The 21,971-nt window shown below is 48.8% G+C and overlaps 1 protein-coding gene across 6 annotated transcripts in view; it reads right to left on the bottom strand.

The window, feature by feature from the left end:
* MATN2 (matrilin 2) overlaps positions 1–21,971 on the bottom strand; it is a 155,827-nt gene that overhangs the window by 18,306 nt on the left and 115,550 nt on the right. For 4 of the 6 annotated variants that reach the window (XM_073794610.1, XM_073794608.1, XM_073794609.1 and 1 more), the window contains 4 exons: positions 20,104–20,226; positions 12,522–12,644; positions 9,346–9,468; positions 8,909–9,076 (listed from right to left, as the gene is read on the bottom strand). In XM_073794610.1, the coding sequence (XP_073650711.1) occupies positions 8,909–9,076; positions 9,346–9,468; positions 12,522–12,644; positions 20,104–20,226 (537 nt within the window). The remainder of the gene's footprint in view (positions 1–8,908; positions 9,077–9,345; positions 9,469–12,521; positions 12,645–20,103; positions 20,227–21,971) is intronic. The other 2 variants (XM_033843213.2, XM_033843212.2) reach the window with 1 other exon arrangement.

Here is a 21,971-nt window from a genome sequence, read left to right as displayed (position 1 = left end):
AGCACGTGATCAAGAGAGAGGAGAGCTGCGGTTCTCAACCTCCGGTGAGCATCAGTCACTTGCAGAGATTATTTTAAAGGCAAAACAGGCCCATCGTTCAAGATTCAAACATATTAAGGGCGGACTTCCCCTATGGAGGGATAGCTGGCAATATCTACCAAAAGTACAAAATGTACCTTTGACCCGGCAACTTCAGTTCTGGAATTCTCTCCTGCAGATACCCTGGCACATATGAAGTGTATCAATAATTTGATATACTTTTTAAAAAAAATTATTTATTTTTGGCTGCATTGGTTCTTCGTTGCTGCATGCGGGCTAGTTGCGGTGAGCGGGGGCTACTCTTCGTTGAAGTGCGCGGGCTTCTCATTGCGGTGGCTTCTCTTGTTGCGGAGCATGGGCTCTAGGCACGCAGGCTTCAGTAGTTGTGGCTCACGGGCTCAGTAGTTGTGGCTCACGGGCTCTAGAGTGCAGGCTCAGTAGTTGTGGCACACGGGCTTAGTTGCCCTGCGGCATGTGGGATCTTCCCAGACCAGGGCTCGAACCTGTGTCCCCTGCATTGGCAGGCAGATTCCTAACCACTGCGCCATCAGGGAAGCCCCGGTATACTTTCAAGTTATTCACGGCAGCATTGTTTGTAATAACGAAAAGTGGGAAACAACCCAAGTGTCCATGACTACTCAGGAGACAAGCTGAATAAATATTCTGTACAATGAGACACTTGCTCCCGACACGGCTTCCCCAAGAGTGAGTGATTCAAGAAGTGAGAGAGAGCTCCCAAGAGAGCAGCCACAGTGTCTCTGATAACGTAACTGGAGAAGTGACCTCCTTGTTATTTCCATATGCTATTGGTCACACAGAGCAACAATGAAGGAGGGACTACACGTGTGTGAATTCAGGAGATGGGGATTGCTGGGGGCCGCCCTGGAGGCTGCCCACCACCATTCCTGATGGGAAGTGGAGGTAGGGGATGGGTGGAAGGGTAAGAGTAGGAGCCAAACTTCTTAATGTACGTCTTTTCGTATTGTTCTGATTTTTAAACTATGTAAAAACCTTTTACCTACTCTAAAAATAGAATAAACTTTAAACAAAAAAACTTACAAAAGTATTCCTCTTGCTCACCTTTGACACACTACAGCATTATTTTTAAAGGCTGCACCATGATTCATTTAACCAGTTTCTTTTTTTTTTTTTTATAAATTTATTTATTTGGCTGTGTTGGGTCTTCGTTGGTGCGAGCGGGCTTTCTCTAGTTGCGGCGAGCGGGGGCTACTCTTCGTTGCGGTGCACGGGCTTCTCATTGCGGTGGCTTCTCTTGTTGCGAAGCACAGACTCTAGGTGCACGGGCTCAGTAGTTGTGCGCACGGGCTTAGCTGCTCCGCAGCATGTGGGATCTTCCCGGACCAGGCATCAAACCTGTGTCCCCTGCATTGGCAGGGGGATTCTTAACCCCTGCGCCACCAGGGAAGTCCCCTAACCAGTTTCTTATTGGAAGGGCGTTTAGGTGGTTCCTAGGCTTTGCTATTACAAACATTATTGCAATGGATATTCGTGTGCCTGTAGTTTTGCAGACAACGTGAAAGCACGTCTGAAAGATAAACATCTAGAAGTGGAACTGCCTGCTTAAAGAGAATGAACATTTACAACTGGATACATATTTTCAAATTGTCCTCCAAGGAGGTTGCATCAATCACCGTAAGATAATCTCTATTTCTGGGGGTCCAGGGTGCCGCCTGGGCTTCTGGATGTTTTAAAAGCCCCACAGATGATTCCAGTAAACCACCAGAGGTGAGATGCTGGCACTGGACCCAGAACTTATGTTCAGAGACCTTCCCAAGTGTCCAGACGATTCTGCACCTCCACCATCATGAACCACACGCTATCGTCTTTCTCTCGGGCTATTATTACATCGTCCACTAACGGGGTCTCCACAAACCTACTTCCGGCCCCTCCAGCCCATCCTCCCCGACTCAGCCCAAGTCCTCTTTCCAAAATGTGAATCTGCTCACATCACTCCCTCCCTCTGCCTGAGATCCTTTAATGCGTCCAAGAGTCTGGATAAGACACAGAATCGTCGGTGAGGTTCGGGGGACCTGCCCTGCTGCGTCATCTCATCCACACTCCCCCAACTCTGAGTACTTTCCTTCAGAACCTCAGTACCAAGCCAGAAGCTCTCCCCGCACAGGGCTCTGCACAGCCGTTCCTCTGCCCCTCCTTCCTCCGCCGCCTCCTCCAGATGTCTTCCCAGACCCCCCCCAGCATAGGGCCCAAAGCACCAGGCATCTGCCCCCTCTGGTAACATCACAGCTGTCACTGAACAGTTAGTTATGCGGTTGCTCTGGATCTGTGCCCACCTCCTCACTGAACTACGCTCCCATGGGCTCTGACCTCCAGGGCACCACGGGCTGCATCTGCCCTCCTCTCTGTGGACCTAACTTAATGCTTGGCCCACAACAGGTCCTCAGCAAATGCCTGCTGGGTACAAGGAAACATTTCCTCAGTTTTCTACTCTGAAAACCGAGGGTAACTAGATCCACCGCCCAGGGGTTTTGTGCAGGTGTTTTAAATCAGAACCCATGCGGTGGGGATGCCGGCGATCAGCTGGGCTCCCCTTTCTCTCCTACGTACCAGCCTTGCAGAACTCAATTCATATTTGTTCAGCAAAATGTCCAGTTTCTGCACACCAGGGACATTCCGGTCACTCATAATTAGAGAACTACACGTGGTAACTCCCCAACCACAGGCTCTAGCTGCCCTCCAGTCACCAAGTCTGGAAACCAGCTTGGAGTCAGCTTCTCCCCAGAGCCAAAGGTACTCCCACTACGAAAGCACTTCAGTGGTTCCCTAACAGACAAAGAGAGCCACCATCCCTGACTCACGATCATGGGGTGCCTTCAGCCTGGGGAGAATGGTGGGCACCCCGACAAGAATTCATTCATTCAGCAAGTGTTAGCAGAGCACTTACTCTGCCAGGCTCTACCCTCATTCTCAGGCTGGAAGGGACCTTGGGGATGAACTGGTCCAACTCCTTCCTTTAGAGTCCAGGAAACTGATGGCCACAGAGAGGAAGGGACTTTCGCAAGGCCCCTTACCCTGCAGAGATGATTAGTGTCAGCTGTGCTGGGGGCAGAGGCGTGATTAGATCACAAGTCTATCACCTCCATGTTCCCTGGTCCAGCTGCACATCCAGTGGTCATCCTAGCCCCGCAGGGTCAGCAGAGTCTGCTCAGATAGGCTGGTAGATTCTCAGAAGACAAACTAAAATGGTTTTCTCAAGGGAGGCTGGGTCTCTAAATTGTCTAATGTAACTCTAAATGTAACTCTAAAAGAGCCCACTTCTCCAGGCTCCAGGCTCCCTCTCACATCAGTACTTAGTACTCAGTACTGAGTACACTCAGCTTCCTTCAGTCCACTCTCTGGACCCTGGGCTTGCATGTGCTATTTCCTGTGCCTGGGAAGACTGCTCACCTCCGTTTTAGTCCTTTCAGGCTGCTATGACAAAATACCACAGACCGAGTGGCTTATAAACGATAGAAATGTATTGCTCACAGTTCTGGAAGCTGGAAGTCTGAGATCAGGGTACCTGCATGGTTGGGTGAGAGCCCTCCTCCGGGTCACAGACTTCCTGTATTCTCACATGGTGGAAGGGGCTGGAGAGCTCTGTGGGCACGAATCCCATTCATAAGGGCTCCACCCTCATGACCTAATCACATCCCAAAGGCCCCACCTCCTAACACCATCACCTTGGGGGTTAGACTCTCAACATATGAATTTGGGGAGGACACATTCAGTCCATAACACCCTCCATCTCTGGCTAGCTCCCTCCATCAATCTCTAGGTGTTGGATCAAACATCTCTTTCTCAGGAGACTTTCTCTAGACTAGGTGAGGGTCCCCCTGCCACACGCTCCTGTGACACCTCTTCTTCCCATATCATGACTCTCATCACACAGAACGGATGATCCATCTTAAATATCCTTCCTCCCTGAGAAACTTGAAACACTGTCAGGGCAGAAACCGAACCTGCATCAACCCCAGGGATGCCCAGTACCCAGCAGAATATGACCAGCACAAAAATGCAGGTCCATGGTAAATCCTTGTGGAGACTGAGAATCAATGACCCAAGAGCTTAAGGAAGTGCCTAGACTCAAATCCAGAGACGAGCGTGAGGACAGACTTGATTGGGAACCGTCACTTAAGTGAAATGGATGAGAGGACTCAGGAGAAATCTCAGGGTGCAGGAAGAAAACATTTTCCCTCCAAGAGAAGGATCCTCTTTTTCACAGGTAAGGAGGCAGGTCTACACGTTAATTAATCCCTCGTCATGAATGGGGTCTGCGATTTGTGATCAAGGTGAGCAGGAGTTTCAGGACACAGCACAGGCTTTTAGGGCCCGTGTCTAGCAGCCCCACACACTGCTACAGCCTGCACTCCTCACATCTGGATTCCACATGCACGTGACTCACGGTGACTCACGCACGTCTGCGGTGCAGCAGTCATGGGGTGATGTGTTCTGAGGTCTCACACCTCTGTGGCGATGACAAACAGCAATCCTGTGTCTGGGGCTCCACGTAGGAGGTTATTAAAACCAACTCCAACCCCAGAGGGAGAAAGCCACAGTGGCCACCTGCCAAGAGGGTAACCAAGGCCGAGAGACAGAATTACACCATTTGCTGGCTTTTTAAAATAATAAAACTAGGAGCAGCCACTCGTTTGCTAACTCTGTGTAGGCTCTTTCTCAGAGAGAACAGAAGCAGCTGAACTGAGATGTACTTTTTTTTTTTTTTTGCTGTACACGGGCCTCTCACTGTGTGGCCTCTCCCGTTGCAGAGCACAGGCTCCGGACACGCAGGCTCAGCGGCCGTGGCTCACGGGCCCAGCCGCTCCGCGGCATGTGGGATCCTCCCAGACCGGGACACGAACCCGTGTCCCCTGCATCGGCAGGCGGACTCTCAACCACTGCGCCACCAGGGAAGCCCGAGATGTACTTTTAAAGGGTATCTCACATTGGGTAAGAGATCCTGAAGTCAGGAGACCCCAGTTCTAGTTCTGACTCTGTCACTGACCCCCAGGGCCAGCTTGAGGGCACCAGTTTTCTCCCTGTGCCTGTTTCCCACAAAAGAAAGGAAAGATCTTTAAGTTTCCTTCTGTTTCGTTAAACCTCTAATGTGAATACATGAGGGTAAAGGTGGTCTTTTGCCTTCACTCTCTGTGATGGACTGAATTGTGTTTCCCCCCAAATTAATATGTTGAAGCCCTAACTCCCAATGTGCTGGTGTTTGGAGGTGGGGCCTTTGGGAGATGATTAGGGTTAGTTGAGGTCATGAGGGTGGGGCCCCCATGATGGGATTAGTGCCCTTCTAAGAAGAGACACAAGACAGCTTATTCTCTCTCTCTCTGTCATGGGAGGACACAGCAAGAAGGCATCCATCTGCAAGCCAAGAGGAGGGTTCTCACCAGAACCTAACCATACTGGCACCTTGATCTTGGACTTCCAGTCTACAGAACTGTGAGACAATACATTTCTGCTGTTTAAGCCACCCAGCCTACAGTATTTCATGATGGCAGCCTAAGCAGACTAATACACTCCTCTTGCCCTGCTCAGGGTTGCTTCTGTCCTTCAAAGTCAAGCTGGGAGGCATCAGGTTGGAAAAGGCCTTTGCATTTCACACCCACCTCTGGTGGCCAGAGTAGGAGTATACCCAACGGAAATTCCCAGTGCCCTATGCTTGTGGCTCAGATCCCCATCAGCACCCTCCACTTGCTAGAAGAAGGTAGTCCCTGGGTTCCTGAGTCTGACTCCTCCCAGGGTGGTCCATCTCTGGAGCTCCACAAGGGGGGCAGGCCTGGCCCTGGGAGTGGGTCTCCAGGCAGCAAGGCAAGGATGCTACCTCAGCCCTCTCCTCAGTGTGGGGCAGTCCAGCAGTGGGAAGCAAGACCATAACAAGAGTACCTTAGGGTTTATGGCAATTGACAAGCTTCCCAATGAATGTCTCTCCCTGTGCCACACAGAGGCCCTGAGAGAGAGGCAGAAATGATCATTCCCAGTTTACATATGAACAATCAGATCCAGAGAGGTCAATTCCCTTGCCCAGCATGGGAGCTATAGGATTTAAACCCAGTCTTTGGGCTCTCAAGTTCAGTGTTCTTTCTACTCTGCCACACTGGTTCTAGATCTGAGCACAGACAGCCACAGGGTGTGGTGGGGCCACGAGAGGTCCTAGTGGAGCCTGCCTTCAGTGGGTGGAGCAGAGCTGCTCCCAGCAGGTGAGAGGGGCATGAAGTTCCCCATGGAGGGGATGCTGGCCCTGGGCTGGGTTTCGGCCAGCAGGGTGGGATAGGGACGTTGTCCTAAGTGGAGAGGGGATGGGCTGGAGGTACAGGGCTTACTCAGAGGATAGGGGAGCTGCCCCCATAAGAACTGGAAGGAGCAGGGAAGACCTGGGTGGGGCTCAGGAGGGGAGGAAGGGGTTCTCCATCACTGACAAATCAAGGCACTCGACTGGAAACTGAGGGAGACAGTGGAGAGCCACTGAAGGCTACTGGGCAGGGGTGGACCCTGTGCCAGGTGCCACAGGATGAAAAGACTGGTGGTCTCTGTCCATTCACTCTCTCATTCACTGAACTTTATAGAGCATCTCCTGTGGGCCAGGCCTGGAACTCAGGCTGCAAACAAGATCCAGTCTCTAACCTCCAGGAGCTCACAGGGCAGTGGGCTGTGTGTTCCATGCACATCTAGCCTATAGAGTCTTTCCTGGTGCTGGGATGCCCTTGTACTAGGTCTATCTCAGGGAAATTTCCAGGAGGTAGAGATGGGAGGAGTCCTCTCAGCTGCAGCTTGTAGAGGAGACTCCCCCATTCCTCTCCCCACCTTACCCCCCAGTCTGTGGAACAATACTCCAAGGCAAGGAAGGATCCTACGGGCAATCACAGCTTGGGGGCCAGGGGACCTAGAGGAAGGGAGGATGGGCGTCACTCTAGAGGCCGGAGAGCCCAAGGTGCCTGCAGGGGTGTGGGCATAACTGTGTCTACTTCCTTCCCGGGCCCTGGGAAACTGGGCGTGCTCTCCATGCTTCAGAGAACCTTCCAAAAAGCGAGTGAAGTGTTCTTCAGGACACCTGCTATCAAGGCTCTAAGTGGAGGCTGCCTTTATGGAGGGTGAAGGACACCCTTAGCTCCTGAGCCAGGCCTGGCTGAACCCCAGCTGCCTCCCCATCCAGAGCCCAGCATGATTTACAAAACAGATGTGGTCACGGCATCAGGCTCTTTGTGATCTGGCGTAGAGCTGGGAAACATACATCCCAACCCCAGTTAACTATGGCCACACTGAAAACACAGCCCATTATTTCAGGACAGGGCAGCTAGACAGAATCATCCTTGGGCAGACAGAGAGTCTTCAATTAGGGGACGAGCTCAACAGATATGTATGGGTAAAATGCAACTCTTACATACCACCATTGCCTGAGGACAGGATAATTCTAACCCATCTGATCATCTCACATCTCATATGGACACACCATATATAAATAAATACTTATCAAAATTCACTTCTAATGGCATTGTTGAACATTTACTCATGTGGATGATATCACTGTATCATTAGTTACAAACACTATAAATGAGAAAATGGGCAACATTTAAAAGCGTCAGTGGCCATAACAGATGTGGATGTAGGGAGGGAGGGAGACGGGCACGCGACTGTAAAGGACAGGAGTAGCATTTGTTTGGAAGGGCCATGAGGATTTCGTAGAAGTCCTGCAACTATCTTACAGTCAGCTCTTGGTCCTCACAGTAATGGGGAGGACCAAAGAAAGGCATGAATAATCTAAGATGATGAGAATTAAAACAAACCAGTTAAAAAGTGTGCTTCTGGCTTTGGCATGCACTCAAAGGTAGATACAATTCGACACACCCACCCTCTTTCTGCACCCCCATACCCAGCCCGTCCCTGTGCTGGCTGTGCTGGCCATGCTGGCCAGAGCAGCGGGCTGGGAGGCAGCTGGGCAGGCAGCCACAAGCAAGCCATAAGACTCAAGACTCTATCCCAAATGGGGGAAACATTTTCTCACAGGCTGCATAGTTAGAGAGGCACACCCAGCTGTGCAATCAGCTCACCTGCCCAAGAAAACAAACGATATAAAAAGGTGGACAAGTTGTGGCCACAATTGTGTCAGGGGGCAGGGAAGTCGGCCCTATAACCAGAAATACCAGCAGGACAGACAAGGTACATTACAATCCTTTCCCTCCACTTGTGATCCCTTCTCTCAAAATGACTGTTTTTTAATCTTTATCTAGGCCAACTTGGAAACAGGATTGCAGGGCAGAAAACACAGCATTCTTGAGTGAAGAAGAGAAGAATACCTGGGAGTCGTTGTTTTTTTTTTTTTTTTTTAAAGTAATGGAGACAGGAATTGGGACCAGCTGCAGGGAAGTATGTACCCAGGAAACGTCACCATCTGCTGCCGGATTATCCGGATTGCGGGTGAGGTTCTCAGCAGCTTCCCCTTCTCCCAGAACTGACTTTGGAGTCACATAGCCCAGAGTTTGAACCCATCACTTAATAGCTGGTAACCTTAGGCTCTCTACTTAATCTGAGCTGCAGTTACCTCATCGGAAGATGGGGATTCCACGGGGCTGCAGCCGGACCAAGCATGTGCTCAGCACACAGCCCTGCCTGAAGTCCCCAGTCAGTAATGCGTCCGCATTATTATAACTCGTGCCAGCTCGAAATGACCGCGAGGCAGACAGGAATAGGGAAGAGCCGTCTCAGGGAGTGGGGAAAGGAGCTCGGGGCCGGGGAAGCAGCAGCCACCAGCGCTGAAATCTCCGGGAGAGGCCTTCACACACTTTCACCCACGAAAACCGGGGTGCAGACACACCGGTGGTCCCTGTCCTCAGTGCCCCCCACTCACGATCGCTTGTGCCAAATCCCGCTCGTCCGACCTCAGAACACTCACTGGCACAGGTCTTGCCATCACTGCGGAGCACGTGTTCCTCGGGACACTGGCAGGCGAAGGATCTGTCGGTGTTGACGCAGGAGTATTCGCAACCGTGGTCACTCAGCAAACAGTAATCCACTCCTGCAAAACCCAACAGCCCGGTAAGAGGTCCTCGAGGCTCCTGGGCTACTGAGGATGGGAATCAAGTGACCGTCGTGCTTATACCACGCCCCCACCTCCGCCCCAGGTTCTGCACCGGGAAGGCACGCAGTCCCCAGGAGACACCCCTACGATCTCCAGGGTGCCAAGAGCAGGGGACAGAGGGGGCCTGCTGTCCTGTGCAGTCGTCACATTTTTCACGCCTGTTGTGAAAACCTTTGCCCTGTAAGAGAAGTGCGACGGGGACTCACGGGAGCAGGTCTTGAGGTCCTCGTTGATGACGAAGCCTTCCGAGCACTGGCACACGAAGGAGTCCCCGGTGTTGAGGCACAGCTGCGCACAGCCGTGGTCCTGCTCGGCGCAGTGATCCACCCCTGAGGCAATGACACGCGAAAACAGCGTAACCGGAATAAAGACGCAGACCTACTAGAGATCGGACTTGAGGACACGGGAGGGGGAAGGGGAAGCTGGGACGAAGTGAGAGAGTGGCATGGACTTACCGTAACCAGAATAAAGACGCAGACCTGCTAGAGATCCGACTTGAGGACACGGGGAGGGGGAAGGGGAAGCTGGGGCGAAGTGAGAGAGAGGCATGGACATATATACACTACCAAACGTAAAACAGATAGCTAGTGGGAAGCAGCCGCATAGCACAGGGAGATCAGCTCGGTGCTTTGTGACCACCTAGAGGGGTGGGATAGGGAGGGAGGGAGGGAGGGAGACTCAAGAGGGAAGAGATATGGGAACATATGTATATGTATAACTGATTGACTTTGTTGTAAAGCAGCAACTAACACACCATTGTAAAGCAATTATATGCCAATAAAGATGTTAAAAAAAAAAAAAGTAACCAAGGGCGCTGCGCCCACCAGCGAGGGGGCATTAAAAAACAAAACCACCTCCCAGGGAGCCCCTGCTGGGCTATTTCACTTCAAAAAGAGTGATGTGGAAGGTTTCATTCTACGCTGTGCCACTGGCCTTGTTTGTTTTTCTTCGCATTTCTTTGAGGAGTAACGTGCATACGACTCCTGTCATGGGTGGTCATGACAGCAGCCCTCTGTGCCAGGCCTGGGCACGCATCACCTTCAATCGCGGGGCAACGCTGAGAGCAGGCAGGTGCCTTCCCCACTGTCACAGAGAGGAGAGCCAGGCTCAGGAAAGTCGAGCTGCTGAGCCCACAGCCCGCAGCTGACAGAACAGTGCGTCAGAATGAGGGCTCCGCACCCAACTACTTGGGCTCAAACCCCACGTTCACCACTTCCCAGCCGCAGGATGCTGGGCCGTCATTTGGCCTCTCTGTCATCATCTCATGACTTGAGAAATGGGGTTGACGATTACTTTCTTAGAGGAACGTGGTGAGAGGAGTTGATTGACCTACAGCCCTCAGAACAGTAGCTGGCATACAGTAATTACTTCCTGAACGCTTATTATTACTAGTACATTGCTGGGGAGGAATTAACTGTATAGTTTCTTTACATCTGAAAATGAAAAAGCATTGTCACCTCCCATAACCAGGACACCCAGATTCAGAAAGCAAACCAAAGCCAAGGCCTGCATGCGTGGCCGATCCTGGCACCGGGACCCTGAACAGCCGGCCCCGCTAGGGTAACAGACACACAGCTGTGGTGAACGGCTCCCACAAGACAGCCCTGCAGGCCGCCTCCCAGATTTCCTTGACGGAGGAAACGCACACCCGGAGACTGGAGGGACACTGGAGGCCTTGTGCAGGGCCATTGGGTGAGCCTCTCTGACTCCCACAGGGCCTGGGACTGGTGCTTTCTGGAACATTCCACCAGTGGATCTGCCTCCTGCAAACACTTGCAGGATCTCAGGAGCCAGAGGCCTGTATTCACATCTCAGTTATACCATTTACCAGTCATGTTGACCCCCGGGAAACTTAACTTTGTTGTGCCACAGTTTCCCCATCTTTAAATAGGGATAAGAGTGTCGATGCCTCATAAGGCTCCAGGGCAGGTAAAGTGAGCGAGTGCCTGGGAAGTGCTCACGGCCGTGGCTGCACAGAGCAGGTGCCTTGTAAGGGCTTCCTGTCATGACGGCCTGGGGGGCTCCCTGAGCCCCCATGGGGAAGAGGATACCATGCCTTTCTCTGGGGACCCCTGGGAAGAAATGGCTTGGTTTACAGTTTCTTGAAGCTGACTAGATGGTCCTTCTTACTAGATCCCAGAGAGGAAGGAGGCAGGTCGTGGTCCCTGGGGCTCTAGGTGGGCTCATCGAGGCCATGCCAAGCCTGCCCTGGGATACCTGCCAGAGCCGCCAGATGGCAGGCCCCGCACTCCTGGAAGAAGGCAGACCGTACACAGATCCATCTTCACCAGGGCATCTTCTTGAAGAGTGGAAGGACTCTTCCTCACCACTGGCTTCTCATAAGGACTCAGAGACCTCCAGAGGCAAATGCAGAGCAGTGCCAACTTTCTGGTTCAGAAATTCTTTGACTTCCGAGATCGATCCTTAGAAAGCCTAATGGAGGCACTCTGTTCCCTCTGGAGACGGGACGGGGCACTGGCTTTCCTGAGGACTGCTGTCTCTCTAACACCTCATCTGTGAAACCCCCCCTCCGGGCAGTTGAAGGTCCAAGTGCTGAACAGCTGCACTGTTCTCACTCACAATCTATCTCTGTCCCCAGAGCTGGAGCAGATGTGCGGCTTGCCGGGTGGAAAGCGACACAAAGGGCCCCTTCTACGCTGGTCACATCACTGCACCCCTCTCCAGCGCACCAGGGTCACAGGCCTCCACCGCAGTGTCATGCGCCCCCCCCCCCACCCCGCTGGCCTGGACCAGTGGAGACCGTGCCTCATAAAAACGACAGAGCCATCCAGCTGGCAAAGCCTGCACGTTTCCACGCATTGACATCACCAAATGGAGCTTTGCTGTGCCTCTTACAAAAGAAAATGAAGAAAAGTCTTCATAAAAAGTGCCATGTTTCTCAGCTCTGCCCTCAGATCAGCTCTGCCTCCTCCGTCCCATTGTCTCACCCCGGGGCCAGCACTGGTTACTCTGCCAGGCTCCATGACAATAATGAACTATTATCTTTAACTGTATGTTTTCCTTGGGCCAGGCACCGTGCTAAGAGATTGAAATGGTCCTGATTTTTCCCTTTAACAACTCTAGGAGACCAATACTATGATTATCTTCACTTTTTTAAACAGATGGGGAAGTCAAAGCTTGGAGAACTTGCCCGGGGTCACATGTCTAGTATGTGGTACTAAACAGTCCAATCTCTGAGGTAGGTAGCATGAGTAGTCCCATTTTACAGGTGATGAAACTGAGGCCAGGAACATTAAGCCTGTCGGACCGTCAGGCTCACTGGAAACCCAGGGGCCTCAAAAGTGACTGGCTGCTAGCGAGCCTGGGGGCCTGTGTGTGAACCTGGCCTTCCCATCAGAGCCCCTGCCCCGGGCACACTCACGGCTGCAGGTCTTGCCGTTGGGGTCCAGGGTGTAGCCCCGGCGGCAGCGGCAGTAGTAGCCCTCCTCCGTGTTGATGCATTCATGCTCGCAGCCCGGCTTGTTCAGCGCACAGTAGTTGATCCCTGAGGGGAGAAAGGGCAGATCCTACTTCAGGTTCGGGGCTTCTCCAAGGGCTGAGGTCAGCCCCTCACAGTAAATATTCAGTAAGTAAGATGCTCTATAGCAGGGGTCCCTAACCCCCGGGCCACAGACCAGTACCGGTCCTGGCCTGTTAGGAACCAGGCCGCACAGCAGGAGGTGAGCAGAGGGCGAGCAAAGCTTCATCTGTATTTACAGCCACTCCCCATCGCTCACGGTACGGCCTGAGCTCCGCCTCCTGTCAGCATTATGGTGAGTTGTATAATTATTTCATTATATACTACAACGTGATAATAATAGAAATAAAGTGCACAGTAAATGTAATGTGCTTGAATCATCCCAAAACCGTTTCCCCTCCACCCCACCACCCCCAAGTCCGTGGAAAAATTGTCTTCCACAAAACCGGTCCCTGGTGCCAAAAAAGGTTAGGGACCGCTGCACTGCAGGATGGAGACAACAGCTCCTGCTCTCCATGAGCTGGTTTGAAAGAGAACCTGGCACCTGCAGCGAGCCTCCGCATTCTCCAGCATAGGTCTCTTCCCCATCTGATGGCCAAAAAGTTGGTGAAATGGGTTGAGCGCCATAGTTCCCAGCCCAACTTCCCCCAAGAAAGATGGAAAAGCTGGGAAAATTCAGTCTCTTCTTACAGTTAACCTGATAACTAGGGCTCAAAACATGTAGGGAGCTGCTGTTGGCAGTGACATCTGACAGTGACATGGGACAGCACAAGGCAGAATACACAACAGCTGATGTTACAAGATACCCAGCTATTTAGGAGAGGCAGGAACAGGCAGTTGCATTAAGAAGGATCCAATGCTCAAGCCGGCTCTGGGTGAGAGCATAACAGCAAAGGTATCAAGAAACTGGAGAAGACGCATCTCTGATGCTGGCCCAGGTAGCTGCAGCTCTGTCCTATGGTAACATTCACCCCCATCCTAGCTGTGTTTCTGCCAGCAGAGGGAAGCAGCGTCACAACCAGCAGCTAATTAGCAGTTTCATTTTCTGGTAGAAAATGCTAAAACCACAAGATAGGCCACTCCCCACCCCCCGTGCCCCCCCCCCCCCCGACCCCCGCAACTTACACACACCAGAGAAGGTAATGGGAGAGACGGAGAACTATAACGGGAAATAAAATAAGCTTGTGGAGGGCCTCTATGGGACTGGTGTTGTGAGAAATGGTCACCAGCAACCTCAGGGGCTGAGCTGGATGCATTTAACTGCATTGTTCTTTTTCCTGGGGATGTGGCAGACATTGTTGGTTGCCTTGCCAACAACTATTACCCTGTCTTCTTGAAACCAGAATCCTGACCCCCAAGGCATGAGTCATGAGTTGTCTAAGGCAACCTGGCAACCATGTTTTCCTTTGTCAGTGATTGGTCTAGAGCTGGGAATATGCCTAGTTCTCGCCAATGAGACATAGGAGGAATTTATTGGGGCCCCTAGGAAAGATTTCCCTTCCTGAAAAGACAAAGGTGTATGAAAAAAAATGAAATGAAACCCACACCCGAGGGACCTCAGACTATCCCTTAAAGGGTTCATGATATGCGCTCCCATGTGACAAGTGGGTGAAACTTTCCACATGCACAGAGCACGAGTAGAAGTAGCTGCAGACCGAGCACAGGGAGAGAGCTCCCACGACATGCAGGGGCTGGACTAAGAGAAGAGATCCCACCACGAGGGTCACGGACCCCTTGGCACTCTCTCTGTACCTCATCCCTCCTGCACGACAGAGGCAGAATATTGTTAGCTGTGCGCGATTTCTCAGTTCATCAAAAGCCTTACCTGTGCAGAACAGACTGAATGCCAGGAAACAAGTCAAGAGCTTCAGTGAAGAAAAACAGACCCGGCGATAAAACTCCGGCCACAGACACACAGACAAACAAAAAGCCAAGCAAACAGACACAGAACACAAAGGGTCCCACAGTTTGGGGCCACCTAGTGTAGGGCCTGCAAATCCTACACTTCATTACACCATCAGAGAAAATGAAATTATCCTCAGTAAACACTGTTTTTAAAAGCCAGCACTCAGCCACTATGGAAAACAGTATAGAGGTTCCTCAAAAAAATTAAACATAGAATTACATGTGATCCAGCAATTCCACTTCTGGGTTTATACCCAAAAGAACTGAGAGCAGGAACTTGAACAGTACTTGTATATCCATGTTCGTAGCAGCATTATTCACAATGGCCAAAAGATGGAAGCAACCCAGGTGCCTACTGACAGATGAATGGATAAACAAAAGGTGGTATATACATAATATGGAATTTTTTTTTTGCAGAATTTTATTTAAAAAAAATTTTTAATAGATCTTTATTGGAGTATAATTGCTTCACAATTCTGTGTTAGTTTCTGTTGCACAACAAAGCGAATCAGCCATAGGCATACACATGTCCCCACATCCCCTCCCTCTTGAGCCTCCCTCCCATCCTCCCTATCCCACCCCTCTAGGTCATCGCAAAGCACCGAGCTGATCTCGCTGTGCTATGCTGCTGCTTCCCACTAGCTATCTATTTTACATTTGGTAGTGTATATATGTCCATGCTACTCTCACTTCGTCCCAGCTTCACCCTCCCACCCGATGTCCTCAAGTCCATTCTCTATGTCTACCTCTTTATTCCTGTCCTGCAACCAGGTTCATCAGTACCAATTTTCTTTTTTTTTTTTTTTAGATTCCATATATATGTGTTAGCATACAGTATTTGTTTTTCTCTTTCTGACTTCCTTCGATCTGTATGACAGTCTCTAGGTCCATCCACCTCACTACAAATAACTCAATTTCGTTTCTTTTTATGGCTGAGTAATATTCCATTCTTTATCCATTCATCTGTTGATGGTCACATAGGTTGCTCCCATGTCCTGGCTATTGTAAATAGAGCTGCAATGAACATTGTGTTGCATGTCTCTTTTTGAATTATGGTTTTCTCAGGGTATATGCCCAGTAGTGGATATGGTAGTTTTATTTTTAGTTTTTTAACCACCATACTCTTTTCCACAGTGGTTGTATCAATTTACATTCCCACCAACAGTGCAGGAGGGTTCCCTTTTCACCACACCATTTCCAGCATTTATTGTTTCTAGCTTTTTTGATAATGGCCATTCCGACTGGAGTGAGTGATACCTCATTGTAGTTTTGATTTGCATTTCTCTAATAATTAGTGATGTTGAGCATCTTTTCATGTGCCTCTTGACCATCTGTATGTCTTCCTTGGTGAAATGTCTATTTAGGTCTTCCGCCCATTTTTTAACTGGATTGTTTTTTTGACATTGAGTTCCATGAGCTGTTTGTATATTTTGGAGATTAATCCTTTGTTGTTTCATTTGCAAATATTTTCTCCCATTCTGAGGGTTGTCTTTTTGTCTTGTTTACGGTTTCCTTTGCTGTGCAAAAGCTTTTAAGTTTAATTAAGTCCCATTTGTTTATTTTTGTCTTTATTTCTGTTATATAATGTGGAATATTATTTAGCCTTAAAAAGGAAGGAAATTCTGACATATGCCACACATGGATCAACCTTGAAGACATTACAGTACGTGAAACAAGCCAGTCACAGAAGGACAAATATTGTAAGATTCCACTTATATGAGGCTCCTAGAGTAGGCGAAGTCATAGAGATGGAAGATAGGATCGGGGGTTGTCAGGGGCTGGGGGGAGAGAGAATCGGTACAGAGTTTCAGTTCGGAGAGATGATAAAGTTCCGCAGCTGGATGGTGGTGATGGTTTGACAACAACATGAATGTACTTAATGCCACTGAACTGTACCTGTAACAATGGTTACAATGGTAAATTTTGTTATGTATATTTTAACACAATTTTTCAAAGGGCCAACATTGTCTTTAAGAAAGATTTACACACAATAATTAAATTAAAACACATGAAGATTCTCAAAGAGGTTATCACTCAGCTATCTGGCAAAAAGCAATTTAAAAATGCCTCTTCTCCAAATGGTACTCTACAGCAGAGGTTTAACTGTAGATCTTTGCTTTCTTGACATGCTTCAGTCACAATTCTTCACCTGTTACTTAGTCATTCACACATTTATGCATTCAATCTGTATTTATTGACTACCTACTCTGCCCCCCCACATCTGGTCCAGTCTCCTCCCTAACTGCGATGAGCTACACATGGGCCAGGCTTGGGTGTAGGTTTATCTGGCAAAGCCTAGAGTGTCCAATAACCCTGTGAGGTCAGATGGCAGGACTGTCAGATGACCAATGAAACAGCTCTTATGAGTGCCAACTCGCGAAGGAGCTGGAGACCTCACTGAGAAGTTGAGAAATAAAAACATGAAAGATCAGTGACCCAGACAGTAAATTATAATGCCAACTGAGTGGCACAGAGAAGTAAGTTTTAGAAAAATTGGACAGGCTACAAAATGTTAAAGCAGAAAGTCGTGTTCCTTCAGTTTAGGGAATCGGGGTCCAGAGAAGCAAAGCAACCTGTCCAAGGTCACACGGCCAGCATGAGTGACACTGCCAAGACCGGCCTTGGCATCCCCTGGCTCAACCCGTGGCCCCCGCCCCAGCTGTTTAGAATGTGATGTCTCCAGGACTTCCCTAATGGTCCAGTGGCTAAGACGCCACACTCCCAATGCAGGGGGCATGGGTTCGATCCCTGGTTGGGGAACTAAGGTCTCGCATGCCACACGGTGCGGCCAAAAAAAAATGAATGTGGTGTCTCAGCCACGGTGCCAGCGTGAGCAATCCTGGAGTCCAGCACGTGGGTCCCACCCACCTCTGATTCCACCCTGGGGCCCCCGCCTAGACCGCCAGTCCCGGTCTCTGTGTCTCTGCCTTAATAATTTATGCTTTAAGTCGATGACAGCACTTTGCAGAAAAAGAAATTATGCCTGGATGAGGAGGAAGAACAAAACCTGGCCAAGAGTGTTTTCTTCAGTAGGATTCTGCCTTGAACTTTCTTTTTTTTCCAGTTTAATTGGATTGACATCAAATTCCTTTGAAAAATAGGTTTCTTATTAGAATTGAAAATAGCCCACATCCATCAACTGCCGATTAAACGTGAATGGCTGTACCCTGCGCTTGAGGTCTTTAATGCTCTCGAGATCCTCAGATTCCTAATAACAAACTCCAGATTTTAAGCCCCATTTCTCTGCTTCCCGATTCCATGTAACGCCCCAGAGAGAGGGTAAGCGCTCACTTTCCGTTCTGCCCTAACTGCCGGCGTGTGCGCATTAGGGCGAAGTGGCTTCCAGAGGGACCTCGGGAGTAGAGGGCTGGGTTTGTAGCAAAGACAATGGAAAAAGTAATGATGAGGCAGGATGCTGGGAGAAGGGCTGATGAGGACATTGGGTTTTAAAAACAAATTCCATTTTTCTTGGATGAAAAGTAGGGCACCTGGCTAAAGAGGAAATGGAGCTATCACTGAATACACATGAATGAGCGTTAGGGACTGGGGCTGGGCCGCAGCCTGAGACTGGCCGTCTGTGGGCGGTGGTTACAATACTCCCAAACGGTCCCTTGCTCTGCACTCGTCCTTCTCTTCTTGGCCTGCCTCCTCCCTTGATAACTGTGCAGTCCATGCCTTGGACTCTCCTCTTACTCCAAGTGTCTCTCCAGGCAGGATGTGGAGGGAGGGGCAGAGGGCGAGGGACTCCTAGATGATTGTAAGAGATGCAGAGCTTCAAGCCAAGTCCCCTCCACTGATGGCCACATGCCCAGCTCGTGTCCTTCTCCCTCCAAAAGCGACACACAGTGAAGCCTGCAACTCCAATGAGTGTCTGAGTTGAACCAGATCTAATTATCCCCCAGGTAAGAGATTTGGGTTCACAAAGGAGTCCAATGGTGAGTGCTTTTCTCTGGGTGAAGTCAGCCACTGACACTCTCACCCCTAGAAAGAGGTGTAAATAGCACAGAAAGGAGTGGCCAGGCTGACCTTTCCCACGTACTGCATGCATGTGTGGTCTAACGGAAAACTGTCCATCTGATTGTTTTCACATTCCGAACGCTCTCAGTTAAAATTCCCGTCCGATGCTTGAGTGTTTCTGGGGTTTGCATCCAGGCAAGGTGGTGGGAATCATTTTTTATGAGAGAGGCTCAGTTTCAAAATATGGGCTCTGCCACCCTCTGCCACCGTACAAGGTTTAACGCGTATTAGAGTGAGTGTGTGAGTTACCATGTGCTGCAAGCAGACTGTAGCTTGTAGACTCAATTCTATAAACCACAAAGCTTTTCAAAAAAGATATATGGGGCTTCCCTGGTGGCGCAGTGGTTGAGAGTCCGCCTGCCGATGCAGGGCACACGGGTTCGTGCCCCGGTCTGGGAGGATCCCACATGCCGCGGAACGCCTGGGCCCGTGAGCCATGGCCGCTGAGCCTGCGCGTCCGGAGCCTGTGCTCCGCGGCGGGAGAGGCCACAGCGGTGAGAGGCCCGCGTACCGCAAAAAAAAAAAAAAAAAAAAAAGATATATGGTAAAACTTTTGAAAATCCGGTCCTGTGATGCAGAACGCTGCTGTACTTATCACCAGGAAGAAGTGGATAAAGGGACACATAAGAGAATATGTCCTTTAATGGGAGTTCCAGAGAGTTCTGTGAATGACACTGTTGGGAGAACGTGTACAATTCAGTGTGCATATGTGTGGACTAACTTCGGGAATGCTTTTTGAGAAAACACTTGCATGCCTTAACAAGATAGAATAATTCTAACAAGATAGAATAATTCAGACGATAGTTGCCATTTCTCCGGGATGATAAATCTCAGGGATCCATTTGCTCATTCATTCACTAAATATCGTGTCACACCAGCATGCGCCAAACACTGAGGTGACGAGGATTCACAAGTGAGAAGAAGAGAAGAACCTCTGTCCTTGTAGACCTTGCATTCTAGCAGCCTCGCAGGCACAGATCTCTTAAAGAGATCCCACTGGGGGTCCGGGCTCTAGGTCCCCGGTCAAGCCCTCTGAGGTGCTAGACGACAGTATCTGAGTCACTCAGCACATCCTTAATATCATCCTGCTGCAGGGATGCCCCAGAGTCTTCTATTTTTCCTTCCTTCCTAACAAAGAGGAAAGAGCTGCAACTTCCCCTTTCTTAGCAGCCGTCAAGTGTCTCATCTTGTAGGACTGGAAGAAACCAGCTCCTTTTGCCTCCGACTCTGGACCCAGCCTTTTCTTTCTCAAAGTCCCAAATACTTGTTGCAGGTTGGGGGCGGGGGGTGGTCAAAAGAAGGGAGGATGTGCCCTCATTTCAAATAGGTGGGAGCATCAGCTTGGGCCTCGATTTCACTAAATGAATCTGATGGACAGACCCAGTCTACGCGGTCTCTAAAAGTTCTCCCCATCACAGGATCAGGTGAGACAAAAGGTAAAATAAAAGGCAGAATGCTGTTAGCAAACACAAATACCGAGTACAAGTTGAGATTTGCAAGGGGAAGGAAAACCAACAGGGCCATCTGAGGAACAAGCCCTTCTTCAAGGCCCAGCCCAACTTACTTCTGCAGGTTTTCTGATCTGGATTCAGGGTAAAGCCTTTTAAGCAGTGGCAGGAATAGGAATCATCTGTGTTAACACACTCGTGCTGGCATCCGTGGTCAGGTGAGGCACAGTAGTCTATCTCTGAAAAGAAAGAAAACTCAGAATGATGAACAAAACTAGAAATCTAGCATAGAAAAGTCAAAGGATTTGCAGTCTTAACTTTTCCTAAACAGATACATTCCCGTGACCTCAAACACTCATGCCATAGAGGGATCTATCAGTGAAGGTATTTCCATGTTTAGGGATACGGCCCCCACAGGAAGAGAACTTTCTTGACATGTTACAAAATGTTTATGCTTTGTGAAGATGCTTTCCTTGTCTGGGCTCATGTCAGAGCCACTGGGTGTTGTTCGTTGTGTCACAGGCCGGGAAGAGAGAGCTTAGCTGAATATGTTACTGAACTTACGCAATTAAAATAATGAAATCTTCCCAAAGTCAAACTTTAAACCACTTAACTGAGTGAAACACTGAGCCAAATAGGATAAAAATGATATCCTGGGAAAAAGAAGGCCTGGGAGTGAAAGGCGTATTTTGAGGGCAAAACACCTCCCCTGTTAACGTCATTGGCCTCATCTACACTTAAATCATCTCAAGGCTTCACAGTCAAGGAATGTGATCTCTAGTACACATTAATTTAAACCAAAATATTCAGAAACAAAGGTCACATGGAATTTGTAATAGTGAAATTTTACTTGTGTAAGTATTTTTTAGATATGGATTAGGACTGTTGTACTGACAGGTCTGTACCAAGCATTTTGCTGTAGTGGAACTTGGTGCACTGTCCAAAATGGCTTGAAATAAGTGGCCACTGATGGGGTCTTAAAAGGTGTCTTTTTGTTTTAATGAGGATTTTTATCGTTTTAAGGAATATATGAACTGCATATATCATTTTCCTAATGAAGCATTTGGTATAAATGGGTTTTCCCAGCCTGTACCAAAGGAAACGAAACGAGTAAGAGAAAGGCGTACAATATTCTCAAATGAAAAAACATTGAGAAAATGCCAATTCTTCCGAATTTAAAGTCATGGAAAATTTTAAACATATATAAACAAATGAACTGACTAGTATAATAAATCCACGTGCATATCACTCGGCTTCAAGAGAATCAATCTACAGCTGACCTTGTTTCCTGTACACTCCCATCCCCCATGCTAAGATGCCATATTACTTGAAAGCAAACCCCAGATGTTATATCATTTTGTCTATAAATATTTCATAATGTATCCTTAAAGCACTGGAACTCTTTAAAAAATATAACTGCAATACCACAATCACATATAAAGGTATTTAAAAAGACTTTTTATTTGTAAATGATTTTAAACTTACAAAAGTTGCAAAATAAAATAAACATAACATACACATAAAATAAACATAAAAATACAAGTAGATAGGTACAAGAAGCACATATATACACTCTACCCAGATTTATCTATTGTCAATGTTTTATCCCATTTGCTTTATCATTTGCTTATCTCTCTGAATTATTTGAGGGTAAGTTACATATATCACCATCCTTTTTCCTTAAACACAGTGTGTGTTTCCTAAGAGGAGGGATATTCTCTTATATAACCACAGTGTAGCCATACTTCATAAATTTACATTTATACAAGACTTTTACTTAATCTACCATCCTTATTCTAGTCTTCTAAGTTGATCTGATAATGTTCTTTGTAGCATTTTTCATCCTCCAGTATAGAACTCAATAGAGGGTCAGAGGTTATATTTAATATTCGTGTATGTTTAGCTTCCTTTAATCTGGAACCATGCCGTCTAATGTGGCCATTTAAATTAAAATGGAATGGAAACAACCTAAATGTCCATCAAC

This window comes from Tursiops truncatus, chromosome 17, assembly GCF_011762595.2.
Source record: "Tursiops truncatus isolate mTurTru1 chromosome 17, mTurTru1.mat.Y, whole genome shotgun sequence".
NCBI classification, from domain to species: domain Eukaryota; kingdom Metazoa; phylum Chordata; class Mammalia; order Artiodactyla; family Delphinidae; genus Tursiops; species Tursiops truncatus.
Note: the sequence above shows the minus strand (reverse complement) of the source record. Positions and strands in the feature narration are given on the sequence as shown.